This window comes from Thermobia domestica, chromosome 13 (assembly GCF_964235325.1).
Source record: "Thermobia domestica chromosome 13, izTheDome1.hap1.1, whole genome shotgun sequence".
NCBI lineage: Eukaryota > Metazoa > Arthropoda > Insecta > Zygentoma > Lepismatidae > Thermobia > Thermobia domestica.
Genome location: NC_137466.1, coordinates 135,063,996 through 135,077,322, shown reverse-complemented (window position 1 = coordinate 135,077,322; position 13,327 = coordinate 135,063,996). Strand labels below are relative to the sequence as shown.

The 13,327-nt window shown below is 38.9% G+C and overlaps 3 protein-coding genes across 4 annotated transcripts in view; all 3 read right to left on the bottom strand.

Annotated features, from left to right (window-relative positions):
- The window catches only part of LOC145668536 (calcitonin gene-related peptide type 1 receptor-like), a 1,245,332-nt gene that overhangs the window by 867,498 nt on the left and 364,507 nt on the right, over positions 1-13,327 (bottom strand). The window lies entirely within an intron of this gene.
- Positions 10,284-11,180, bottom strand: LOC145667761 (uncharacterized). The gene has a single exon (XM_081735202.1). The coding sequence runs from the start codon at positions 11,178-11,180 to the stop codon at positions 10,284-10,286; it is 897 nt and encodes a 298-aa protein (XP_081591328.1).
- Positions 11,224-13,014, bottom strand: LOC145667760 (uncharacterized). The gene has a single exon (XM_081735201.1). It carries the CDS (start codon positions 13,012-13,014, stop codon positions 11,224-11,226), a length of 1,791 nt encoding a protein of 596 aa, XP_081591327.1.

Below are 13,327 nucleotides of genomic sequence, written 5' to 3'. Positions count from 1 at the left end.
TGGAAACATTATCCTTCTTTTCTTCATGCTCAGAGTGTACTGTATTTTCTTGAAAATTGAACATTACAATAATATGAATGTTAACAATTATTTACAAGTATGTTAATGTTGCTTTTTACAATTATTTGTTAATAATTAAATAATATTAAGGAAGAGTTAAATAACACTAATAACTATAGTACCCGCAACGATTTGTGAAATTTAGGCTCTACACCAATCAGAGACCTGTTTTGCATCACGTGTAATACATCGGACTATTTCGGTACGATTCGTGGAGCTGCTTTCCGAACGCACACATGAGAAAACATCAAATAGCAGAAATATTGCCAAACTTTGATAATATGATGAACGAACTACAAAAAGCATTTCCAGAACGGTAGCAATTATTCGAATTAAACGGTGACAATAATAGCAGCGAAAACATAACACAACGGCAACAACGAAAATGAACAAAACGGAACTAAAGGGCAATTCGGCAACATTGTACCCTCAGGAGGTACTCTCCGTGAAGCGCGAGAGACAGACTGGCAAAATTTCATGGATAGGGGTTAACGACCGGAACACATCCTCACGTACTACTGGGTGGTGGAATCGGTAGATCAAAGTCAAGCTTCACGACTCGTTGTGATCACTATAGTTAACCATCACCAATTACATATTACTAATCTTGAAGTTGAATCAATTGTCTGTAAACTACAAAAAGAGGAGATTTACCCACATTTTTTTTAAAACCCACCATTTTCAAAGCCCGAATAAGAGAAAACGTATAGCGATCCTAGACATTCTGAAGAAGAACTAAGTATACTTGGTAGATTTATTATAGAGTATATAGGTTGAGATTCTACGTCCCATCAGTTAATTTTTTCACACTTCTGAATTTCAAACTTCAATCTAATATAGGTAAAAGTACATATTTAATGGTACAAGGAACAAACACTAGCTGATCCTTTTCAAAGATAATTAAATGTAATATTCAGTCATTATTAATAAGTTTATTGCCACAAATAATCAACCCACGCTTCAGTCCGTCTACCAGTCAATTACCGTTTGTTGGAATGGAGTTTCACTTCTCTTTAGCACTGAATCTGTGTGAAACGTAGACTTTTACCTTAATGTGGAATCTGAATCAAATGCGTTCCTACCAAGAGTCTAACCTGGGTCCTCCTGTTAACCATGTAACCACAACGAAGCATACCAATATAGTTAATTAATTCATTTATGTGAATTTCGGGACTGAGTTCTTCAGCTAAGGGCTACTGATTAATTTCTTACACTGCTAATGACCTTACTGCCTTCAAGAAACATTTCTTTTGTTCTTTAACTGCATAACACAACCTATTTCTTATATCATGTCAACATTAAAAATTTAAAAAATTACATATTAGATCGATATTAGTTAATAAATAATTGAAATCTGGGGCTGAGAAGTAAAGTAGTATGTCATAAAATATTAATTTCACAGGTGAAGCGAAAAAATGTTTTCAAATATTTTGTTGAATTGCGTCGATTGTTTATTGACAGAAAAATTATTCACTTCCTCTTTTCTAGTTGTCCACATCCCAAAACTTTTCTAGTGTCTCTCGTACTAATGTAAGTAATAAGGAAATATGATAACTCAGTTTCGGCCAAAAAGTGACTTGGCATAGTTTACTTCTCAGCCTCAGAAATATATCTTGTAACTACAGTGTAAGTAAACAAGAAAACGCAGCTATAGAACTAAAATTTTCATACCATAGTCAAATTTATTGTACAGTTTCAGCAAAGCAACAGCTTCAATAAAAATCACAGTAAGAACTCATAACGAAAACACTCTTTTCCCCAACTCGCAATAACGTTTATACTCAATAGCCAGTTATCGTGTTTAATAGTTTACTATTATCTCTCAATTGGAACATTCGTGTCCTACTGTCTCTTTTATGTACTTTATACCATATCTCTGGCCATATTCTCTAGTTTCTTTTCATATTTTTTAAGGTGTCCAGGGAGCTTTTCTGCTCTGATTCTTGTAATACTTCCACACTCGTTCTACGTTCTAACCGGCTAAGTTTTTTCTATTCGGCGCTATTCGGTATTTCAAAACATTAGAAGTAAGTGTTATCACTTAAGAGTCTTCATCCCGGCGAAATTAAAATACTGCTAATTTTACATTAATTATGTGATATCTTCAAATATATAAAAGATAATCGAAATGTGGAACAAGAGCGCCCTAGACAATATCATTTTACATGAGAAACCGTTATCACGACTCACTTATCTGCTTTCGATTTCGAGCCATTTTGAAAATCGGCATTTATTTTCGCGTTTCTAAACAGCTGAAAACATAAAAACCACTAGGTGACTTGTGATAACGGTACGTCACGCAAAATAATATTGTCTAGGGCGCTCTTGTTCCACATTTCGATTATATTTTATCTTTTTGAAGATATCACATAATCACTGTAAAATTAGCGGTATTTTAATTTCGCCGGGATGAAGAATTTTAATACTTGCAGGGATCAATTTTTAAAGTTAATATACTGTCAAGATATTCGTTTTTAATAAAAAAAAATACAGAAAAATATTCTAAATATTTGAAGTAATGATCAATCATTATTTAGGATCAGAATGACACAATGGGAGAGCTTTGATGCCGTAATCGATCAGGTGTCTATCTACCAACTGGACAGTCCATGTTTGATTTCCAGTGGGATCTAGAAATTTTTCTTGTTGTCCCCTTGTTTCAATGTGGCCTAGAGATTCACCCAATCTTTCTAATATGGGTAAACTAAGGGGCTAAAATCGGCCAGACCATGTTGATATCGTCATCTCCTTAAGTATCGAAATTGAGGAAGGATAGAACCTTCTCTTTGGAGTCTCTATGGTCTGTCTCAAATAGAGGACAAAAATCGTTTTAATGAACGATGTCGAGTATCACTCCAATGCGAACAAGCATATAAAAGTCTTCCGGTCAAAGGTTCAATTCCTGATAGAGATACTTATCTTAAATGAAAGCTCAAGTATTAGTTTGGATTTTATCTTGAGCAATAGGTTTAGTCTCACAACGATCATTTGAATCTATTGACCAGGAATATCAACCGAACAGAAAGGCATAATAAAATAGGTTAGGTCAAATAATAATTAAGATGTATCCGAGGATATGGGCGTATAAAAGCATTATACTTAGAAGTGAACTCGAATCCAACTCTCTCTCTCTCTCTACAGCTCGATATTTCTCAAGATCTAGATGGGATCATGATTGAATTTTGATTTGTTATGTGTCCTATTGGATAACAAGTGAAATATTCCCCGATGTCCGTGGATCATCGATGAGAGCGTTTTCTTGAATTCTTTAACAGAGTCCCAGGCGCATGATTCACTTGTAAACATGGAATATACCCTTTTAACATGTTCCTTGGCTTGGTGATGTACACAAGGTGACGATAATGTCAAACAGCTTGCCATTGTAATATAATTACGGAAAATTAAGATTAGAACACTTGGACTTCGCGATATTTTCCAGATCCGCCGGAATAGGGATGCACGCGAGACGCGAGAAGTCTCGTCTCGTCTCGCGTCTCGTCTCGCATTTGCGAGACGAGACACGAGAAGAGACTGAAAATTTTATGCGAGACGCGAGACGAGACTAAACCATGCGAGACGAGACGCGAGACGAGACTCGGTTAAGTCTCGCACGAGAAGTCTCGCGAGACTTCTCGCAGTCTCGCAACACTTATGAATTACATGTAATTATATATTTAGTGATTTTACATTTATTGAATTTTCTAAGTTGAGCGTTAATGCCTCCAGGAACAAAAAAGTGATTGGGGCAATAGACATTTTATAAGATTTATTATTATTCAAGGTTGATTTTCAGAATTAAAGTCTTCTTTAGTTTCTAAACATCATTAAAAAAGAAAGCTTTGTAAATTGGAAATTCATTACAACATCGATTCAGGACTTTATTTTGCGACACAAACACATACACGCGGGCGCGCACGAATACATGAACTTCTGTTTTTTGGTGTGAAAAGCGAATAAGACTCCCTATTGCTGCAAAATGTGATATTTCTGTTGTTTCTGTCTTTTTCACATCACTACTAGCGATTTATGCTGGGGGATGGCGGGGAAATCCCCTCTCGCCAAAGTTTATCCCGGGTCCGGCTCGCAGAAATAACATGATATTTTTACATGGAATAAGTATTTTCTTTCTATATATTTATCAAAAACATCCACCTCTAGTTCGGAAGTTTAATTCAAACACTGGTTTTGTAGGATGGCCCTATAGGTTTGATGCGAGATGGTAGGAATGAAGGATCTGTCAGTAATTTTATTTTCTAGATCTGGCAACACTATATAAGTTGAAAGCGAAAGTTGATAAAATGCGATAATGCAACATTGCTACAAGCGCGAACAAACCAAAAGAATTGGGTCGTATTGTGTTGTGAGGAGTTCTTTTGTTGTCTACAAGCGCTTTTGGTGGTATAAAAACATCTTTATAATGGAAAGTCACCCTTCAAGGAAACGACCAAAACGTGTAAATGTTGATAGTGGCGACGATATTTTAGAAGAGCCAAATATTGCTGGAGACCTCTAAGCTGGAAAACAATGTTGGATCCAGCAACAATTTATGCTGGTTTTGCTGTAAATTATGCTATTAACCCTTTGGGGATCCCATGGTACAATCTGTGCCATACGGGATGTTTCATGGTACATTGAGTTATAACTCTCCTATTTGAGCTTTTTCGTCCGGTTTTTTTTTTCAAGTCCAGAGGCATTGCAGAAGACCTTACGTATGGTTTCACACCTTCCTGCGTCGAGACATAGGAGGTGATGACGTCATAATTCTAAAATATATATTTTCTTTTAGTATTACGGGGCCGGTCTATGTTCATTATTTTTTGGCGGGCTTATTTTTACACGTAGAAGATTGAAATTTTGCACAAACATTCAGTCCACCGAGTAGTATTTACCAGATTTTTTCAGATTTATGCGCTAAAACAGGGGGGGGGGATCCAGAGGGGCAAAAAGTTGAAAAAAGGGATATTTTACCAAAAAATCCATTTCTTCGCGATTTTCCCGCCTTAGATACATGATGGAGACAAGTGAATGGTACCGCCTGAAAGGCAGTTCTATTCTGAAGAGAATGATGTGCAAACCATGATCCTAGGGTAATTAGGGATGTCTCAGGGAATGTTTAAAATTTTCCCTCTGTATACGGGAATATGGGACATTGTCAGTATATATCTATTAATATATATATATATTGGCGGGCTTACTTTTGCACCTGGAAAATTGGAATTGTGCATAAACATTCAGCCCACCTAGTAGTATTTATCAGATTTTTTCATATCTCTGCGTTAAAACAGGGGGTCCAGACGGGCTAAAAGTTGAAAAAGAGGATATTTAGACCCAAAAATCCCTTTTTTCGGGATTTTCCCGCCTTAGATACATGATGGAGACATGTGCGTCATACCGCCTGAAAGGCAGTTGTAAGCTGAAGAGAATGATGGGCGAAACATGACCCTAGGGTAATTAGGGATGTCTCAGGAAATTTTTTACCTGAGATCATGGTGTTTTACGGTAATTTGGGGCATGGTGGGAATTCCTGATAAAATTTCTTCCGCCCTTACTATTCAAGATAGAAACTTGAAATTTGGCACACACATTTAGTATACCAGGTACTATTTATCAGATTTTTTAGATGGGTACGTTCACACAGGGCCGCTCCAGAGGGGCCGAAAGTGCGAGAAAAAAATTCCCTCCCTAATTTTCCCTTTGACATCATTTTTCCCGCTCCTGGTATACGGGATGAGCATGCAAGTGGTACCATTTGAAAGCCAGCTTCATTCTGATCCTAGGATAAATAGTGACGATGCAATAGCTGCTTGACTGAAAGTCTAAAAAATAGCCCAAACAGCCGGGTACCGGAAAGGGTTAATTTGACGAAAATTAATGGTCCAGGAATCAAATTCCAGCACAACTTTTCTTTTAATTTGGAGCGGAGGGGACACAAGTTCGGATACCATGTTGAACTTTAGGTTCCGTCTCCTTAGGATGTTATGAACATTCATACCATGGAAAGCAATTGCAAACCACCACATTCAGCTTGCCAAGGGACTTTTAGGTCAAATACCTTCCTTCGGACAGAATATCACATCATCATTCATTAACAGCCATAGGATAACACATTGCAAAATTTTGACCAGAATATATGCGAGACTGCGAGACCATGCGAGAAAGTCTCGCGCGAGACGCGAGACGAGACTCGAAATTTTATGCGAGACGCGAGACGAGACATCACATTTGCGAGACGAGACGAGACGCGAGACGAGACGAGACGCGAGACGAGACCAACATTTGAGGCTGCGAGACGAGACGAGACTTTTCCATTTCTCGTCTCGTCTCGTCTCGCGTGCATCCCTACGCCGGAAGGAACATTTCCCATATAGTGAATAAGAACTTTACAGCGAACTAATTAATCAGAATCAATTTTACATTTAAATTTGCGTAACTGACATCTAAACATACGAATGATATTTTAAAAGAGGTATATAGCTGTAAGAGAAGATGGTTATTATTTAGTCAAGTATTACGTAATATAGAATATTTACATAGCTGTAATGTATAAAAAATTATAATTATAATGATTTATTAACATTTTTTCTCTTTTTTCAGATGTAATCTGGGGATCTCCAAGACGGGCCAGAAGGTTGAACTACTCTCACATGTTTCCCTCAACATTTGGTGACAAGCAGGTAAGTGCAGGTGAGCATAATGGTAACTAGGTATGTAGACAGTTTACTCGTAGTGTAGGTTTAGCTAGCTTAGATGACACTTCAGGTATTATATTGAACAGGTCAGGTTAGGGAGCTAAGTTGCCATTCTCTCTTATTACATATCATAACTTCCTTCGTACGTACGATATAGATAGTAATTCAAGTTCCATAATTCGTCATAGCATAATTACGTAGTATGACACTCAATTTTATAAATACATCTGCACTACTTTCTATATTATATTACATTATTCATAAACTCTTAATTTCTATTCTAAATCGAAACACTATTTATCTATATACATGTGCATCTAAAGTAATATTACAAGGCTTAAAGTAATATTACAATTATTGTCATTCTTCAATATCATCGTTTGCAAGCAGCTATGTTATTTTCTTTGCATTTTCTTATATCGACCAGCTTTACTTATGTCAAAGCGTGATCACTACTATCATATCGATCATGAGCATATAGTATACCTACATAACGATAAGAAAGTACCTTAATCATTTATACCTGGTCCAATTATCAGAATGCTAGAATTTTGTTGAATTTAGAGTCTACTAAAATATTTTATTCAATGTCGGAAATAGAAGTAGTCAAATACGGCGGTCCTGGGCCAGAAATACTTACAAGGCGGGCACAAAGTCCCGTCACTACCACCCTTAAGTATAAAATAATCAAATGATATAAACTGTTAACATATATGACGGAATTACAATGTATTTATCTTATTTCAGATTTAAGCGATGGCTGATGCAAGTGATTATACAATTGAAGAACACATTGTCACAAGTACTTGGATTCACAAGAGGCCGAGAACAGAGAAAATATTGGAACAGGTGCGTACGCATTTTCAGCTACGATTTAGATGAGAACCCCTTCCAAAGAGAACACTTTTGTTTTGGGAACAGAAACTGTTTTCTTTCCATCATAGTTAATGATAAATCACAAAGTGGTAGAAAACCAACAAAAGACGCGAGGAAATTGCGGTATCAGTGGTAATATCACCAATGAAGTCAACTAGCAAATAGTCTGCGGAATTTGGTCAACTGTGTTCAAACACATGTAACCTGACTTAAAATTACACTCATATCGACCGAAATTTGTTCGACAATTATCTGACAATGCTTTAAACCGAAGGAAGGAGGAATGTAATGTACATTCGCTGCTGCATAACACTATCCTGAAACGTGGAAAAATTATTTTTAGTTATGAATGTGTCCTATACCGAAGCTCCCGAGCAAGAAATGTTATCTTGTGGTCAAAAGAAACCCCCTACTTTTATGAGAAGATTGAAATACATAAAAACACTCATTTATTATTGTTTGTTATATTTGGTATGGGTGATTGATGCGCAATAGTTGGAGGACCACTGTTAAATTATAACAGAACTGTATTTCCATATGAGGTTCATCCATGGATACGCGAGTTGAATAATGATCGCATTCGCATTCAATAGCAATTTAATTTATCACATATATAAGTTGAATAAAGATATAAGTCAATTAAAGCAATATATACATATTAAGTTTAGATTAATAAAGTTAACTAACTATAGTCCTATAATTTGAATCTATTGTTTCACTTATATCGATTGCTTGTTTGTTGTTTTATAATTGAAACCCGAAATAGACGTGATAAAAACACATTGTATTGCACTACTGCACTTGAGTGCCAAATAAGCGTTCACACTATTTTGGAAGGGAAATAAGAATATACTAACACACTCCCCCCCTCTTGGTCGGATAACGACCAACAAACAATGAGACACTTTCACACATAATTGTCACTGATGGGAAGAAACTGAGGAAGGTAATGGAACCAGTTTATTCACTGCACGTTTGTAAATGCTGCTTGCAGTTTGTACAGTAACAACTCTCACTAGCGAGTTGCACTTTACCCAGATGCACTTCTTCAATTACACCTAAGCGCCATGACAAAGGAGGAATGTTTGCTTCCTTCAACAACACGATACTACCTGGGGTTATATTGTTCTTTTGGAAATACCACTTGTTTCTCTGCTGGAGTCCGTTCAGGTATTCCTTCGACCAGGAATCTGTTGTTAGGGAGGTCAGTTATGTCTGGCTCAGGGATAGAGGTGAGAGGTTTGCCTATTAGGAAATGACCAGGGGTTAAAATATCTGTATCGCTAGGGTCGTCGTTCATTTTTGTTATAGAACGAGAGTTGAGACACGCCTCAATTTGCGCTAAGAGCGTACAAAGTTCTTCAAAGGTCAATGTCGCGCCCCTTGTAGTTCTGACGAGATGATGCTTCATAGATTTCACTCCTGCCTCCCACAATCCCCCGAAGTGCGGAGATTGCGCCGGGATGAAATGCCATTGTATACCTTCGGAAGATGTGAACTCTTCCACCCCTTTACGAAATGTATCTTCTCATAACATCTTGTATAATTCTTTAAGCGCATTATTTGCACCTACAAATGTTTTGCCATTATCGCTGTAAATATTACTGCATTTGCCTCTTCTTGCTATGAATCTTCTCATGGCTGCAAGGAAAGATTCAGTTGTGAGGTCACTGACCGCTTCCAAATGTATGGCTCTTGTAAACATACAAACAAATACTGCTATATAACATTTTTTGAGCGATTTGCCTCTGAGAGTTGATTTGATGTTTATGGGCCCTGCATAATCGATCGCACAATTTGAAAACGCTGGTGCTGGCCGTACTCTATGAGATGGCAATTGTCCCATTTGTTGAGTTATAGGTGATGCCTTGAGACGAACACATGTCACACAATGATGAATAATTTTCTTTGCTAATTGACGACACTTAGGGATCCAGTATCGTTGACGTACAGCGAATACTGATAATTGTAATCCAGCGTGAAGATGTCTTTTAGTTCATTTTCCAAAATCAGTGTTGCCAGATGCGAAATTGAAGGAATAATGGCTGGATGCTTTCCTTCATAGGGAAGGTTACTGTTTTCTAACCTTCCACCGACTCGTAGCACTTGGTTCTCATCCAGTAGAGGGCACAAATTTTTGAGAGGGCTACGTGCTGAGATTTGACGACCTGCACTAATGTCCTTGATTTCTTGTTTATATTCCCTTTATTGCACTTCTCTGATACACAGCTGTAGCGAATTGTTTAGTTCACTCGTTGATAGACTGCCTGTCTTTCGCTCGCTTCCTCTTCTTGCATTGTACATGAAACGGCGACAGTAAGCTATCACTCGTACAAGCTTCGTTAGTCCGGAAAACTTGCTGATGACGTCATCCTGAGGCTCTTGTGTAGTCAAAGCTTCAAACCTTTTTTCGGGAACGTCCTGAATGCTGGATTTGTTTCTTGAAGAAGGCCATGAGTCCTTGGGCTGTGATAACCATGGAGGCCCCTCCCACCAGATCTTTCGGTCCTGAATGGAAGCAGGTTCGACACCACGAGAGATCATATCCGCAGGGTTGTCTGCTGATCTGCAGTGTTGCCAGTCGCTGATTTTAGTTATGTCCTGTATTTGGGCAACTCTGTTCGCAACAAATGGTTTCCATCTTGTGGGCGGTGACGATTACCAAGCAAGCACAATTTGGGAATCAGTCCACAAATAAATGTTGTCTATCTTGAACTGCAGAACAGGTAGAATTTTATGAAGCAAAGTTGCTAGTACCAATGCTGCACACAATTCTAGACGGGCTAATGTGATTTTCTTTAGTGGTGCTACTCGTGATTTCGCACACAGCAATTGTGTTTTTGTTTGGTCATTTTGATTCGTTGATCGTACGTAGATACATGCTCCATAAGCTGATTCGCTGCTGTCCGCAAACCCACATAGTTCAATACTGACCGGTTCTCCTTCTACTAAAACGAAACGATCTACTTGAATATCCTTAATGAATGCTAATTGCTGCTGCAAGTGTTGCCATCTTGCGTGAAGTTCTGGTGGTAGTTCATCATCCCACGTGATTGGTTCTAACCACAATCTTTGCAGAAAACACTTGTATGTGATTACTACTGGGCTTATCAAGCCTAGTGTATCAAAGATAGTCGCTACCACAGACGCCACCTGTCGCTTGGTGATGCTACTTGAATTTTCAATGATGGCTACTGGCCGATGTTTAATGAAAAATTTGTCCTTGCCTGGATGCCAGGATAGACCTAAGGTGTTGACGCCTTCCATATCTTGAAAATGGATGGGGAATTCAATTTCTCGATTTTCTGGCGGAATGGCTTCCAACAAAGCAACACTATTTGAACACCATTTGCGTAAGTTGAATCCTCCCCCTTGAAGCAAAGAAATGAGTTCTGCTTGTAGCCTTAAGGCCTCCTCTGTGCTGCTCGCAAAACTTGCGAGATCGTCCATGAAAAAATCTTCTTTTAATATTTTCGATGCCTGAGGGAATAGATGTGATTTCTCTTCCGCCAGCTGTTGTAAGCATCTTGTGGCTAAAAATGATGACGAAGCCATGCCATAGGTTATGGTCTGAAGCTCGAATGTTCGAATTGGTTCTTCAGGTGATCTTCGCCATAGAATACGTTGCAAATGATGTGTCATCGGGATGTACTCTAATGGCACGGTACATTTTCTCTACGTCAGCAGTAAACACTATAGGGTGGGCACGAAATCGCAATACGATGGAGAACAGATCTTGCTGCAACGTAGGCCCCACCATGAGAATGTCATTTAGTGACTTGCCACTTGTAGATTTGGCTGACGCATCGAACACCACGCGGACCTTCGTTGTGGTACTACTGGGTTTGAACACGGCGTGATGTGGTAGGTAAAAGGCTGCTCCTTTGTTTTCTTCTCTTAACTGCGATTCTTGAATTTCTTTCATGTATCCCAATTGCTCATATTCCTCAAGAAAATTTACATATGCCGTTTGTAGCTCGGATTGACACTTCAGTTTCCGCTCCAGTTGTTGTAGTCTAACTGTTGCTTGTTGTAATGAGTCACCAAGTACAGATCTGTCTTCACGCAATGGCAAACGAACCACAAATTTGCCTGTCTCGTCTCGCACAAAATTTTTCTGGAAATGCGTTTCACATGCTGACTCTTCGGCGGTCCGAGGGTTGGTGAACACTTCTTCCAGCTCCCAAAAACGACGTAGTTGATCGTGAAGATTGTCTTCGGTTCTGGTGAAGAATGACGTCATTGAACTGTTTCTGTGGCATTCTGATGGGATGCTTCCTGCGATGACCCAACCCAGCTGTGTGTCTTGTAGTACCGGAAGCTCTTCTCCCAGCAACTTCCGTTCCGCTTTGAGTATCCTGAAGAATACTTCCGCACCCAACAACAAGTCGACCTTCCCTGGAACGTTGAAAGTGGGATCCGCCAGTGCTATATTCTTAGGGATTTTCCAATTTTTGCAGTCCACTCTTTCCGCCGGTAAATTTCCAGTGATGCGTGGCAACACTGAACAACTGATGTTTGCCTGATATGACGTCACCATTGACTGTAGTGCGATGTCAACACAAAACCGTGCTTCTGACGCAGCATCGTTTATGCCTTGGATGGGCATGTGTCTTCTATGCTTCTTGAGACGCAGACGCTGGACCAATGTCTCCGAAATGAAGTGACTCTGGGATGCGCTGTCCAGGAGGCCCCGACATGTAATCCACTGTCCATTGCTGTCCTTAACCTTCACCATGGCCGTGGAGAGTAACACCTGTGACGTATGCAACCCTTTAAATGTGCAATAAGAACCCTGAACATTATCTTGCTCCTCTTGGGAACCATTGGGCGTGTTGCTGCTTCTGTTATTCTCTCTCTTTCTTCCCTCTGAAGACGATGACTCGCTTGATTGTTTATTATAATGCAACAATGTATTATGCTTCTTGCCGTATTTTTTGCATGAACTTGATTTGCATTCGCTTGCTCGATGATTTTCCCGCAGACAGTTAATACAGAAATTATTCTTGCGAACACCCTCATTCTTTTGTTTGTCACTCGCTTTAATAAATGATTGGCATGCAAATATAGGATGAGCTTCCTTGCAAAACTGGCATGCACGAGAAACTGTGGACACATACGCCTTTGTATGATTGCCCTTAACACCCTTTGTTTTCGGTTGGTGTATTCTTGCCCCTTTTACTTCACTTGTGTTCGCAGTCATTGTTTCCAACCCTTGACATCTTTTCTCCAAAAATGACAGGAATTCGTCAAGCGTGGGAAATGGTGTTTCAATTTTGCGTAGTTCCCATGCCTTTCTACTGCTATTGTCTAATCGTGACACAAAATGTTGGATAAGAATGATGTCTAATAGCTGACCATCTGTTTTGAGCGCTTGTAATGCGTTCATGTTGCTTGCCGCGGTGTTTACAAATTCCCTGAGTTCTGCTCCGTTTTCTTTTTGCACCTGACGAATGTTAAGAATTTCTTGAATATACGATGCAGCTATTAGCGGTTTATTTGAGTACCTGTCTGACAGTAATTTCCATGCTACAGTGTAATTTGCTTCTGTGATGGGCAGATTTTGTACCAATTTTAGCACTTCCCCTTTCAAAGATGATCTCAAATACTGCAGTTTTTGAATAGCGGCAATGTCTTTATTATTGTTATGAGTGATCTGAATGTGTCTTCATAGGGAAGCCACTGTTTGTAATCCCCGTCAA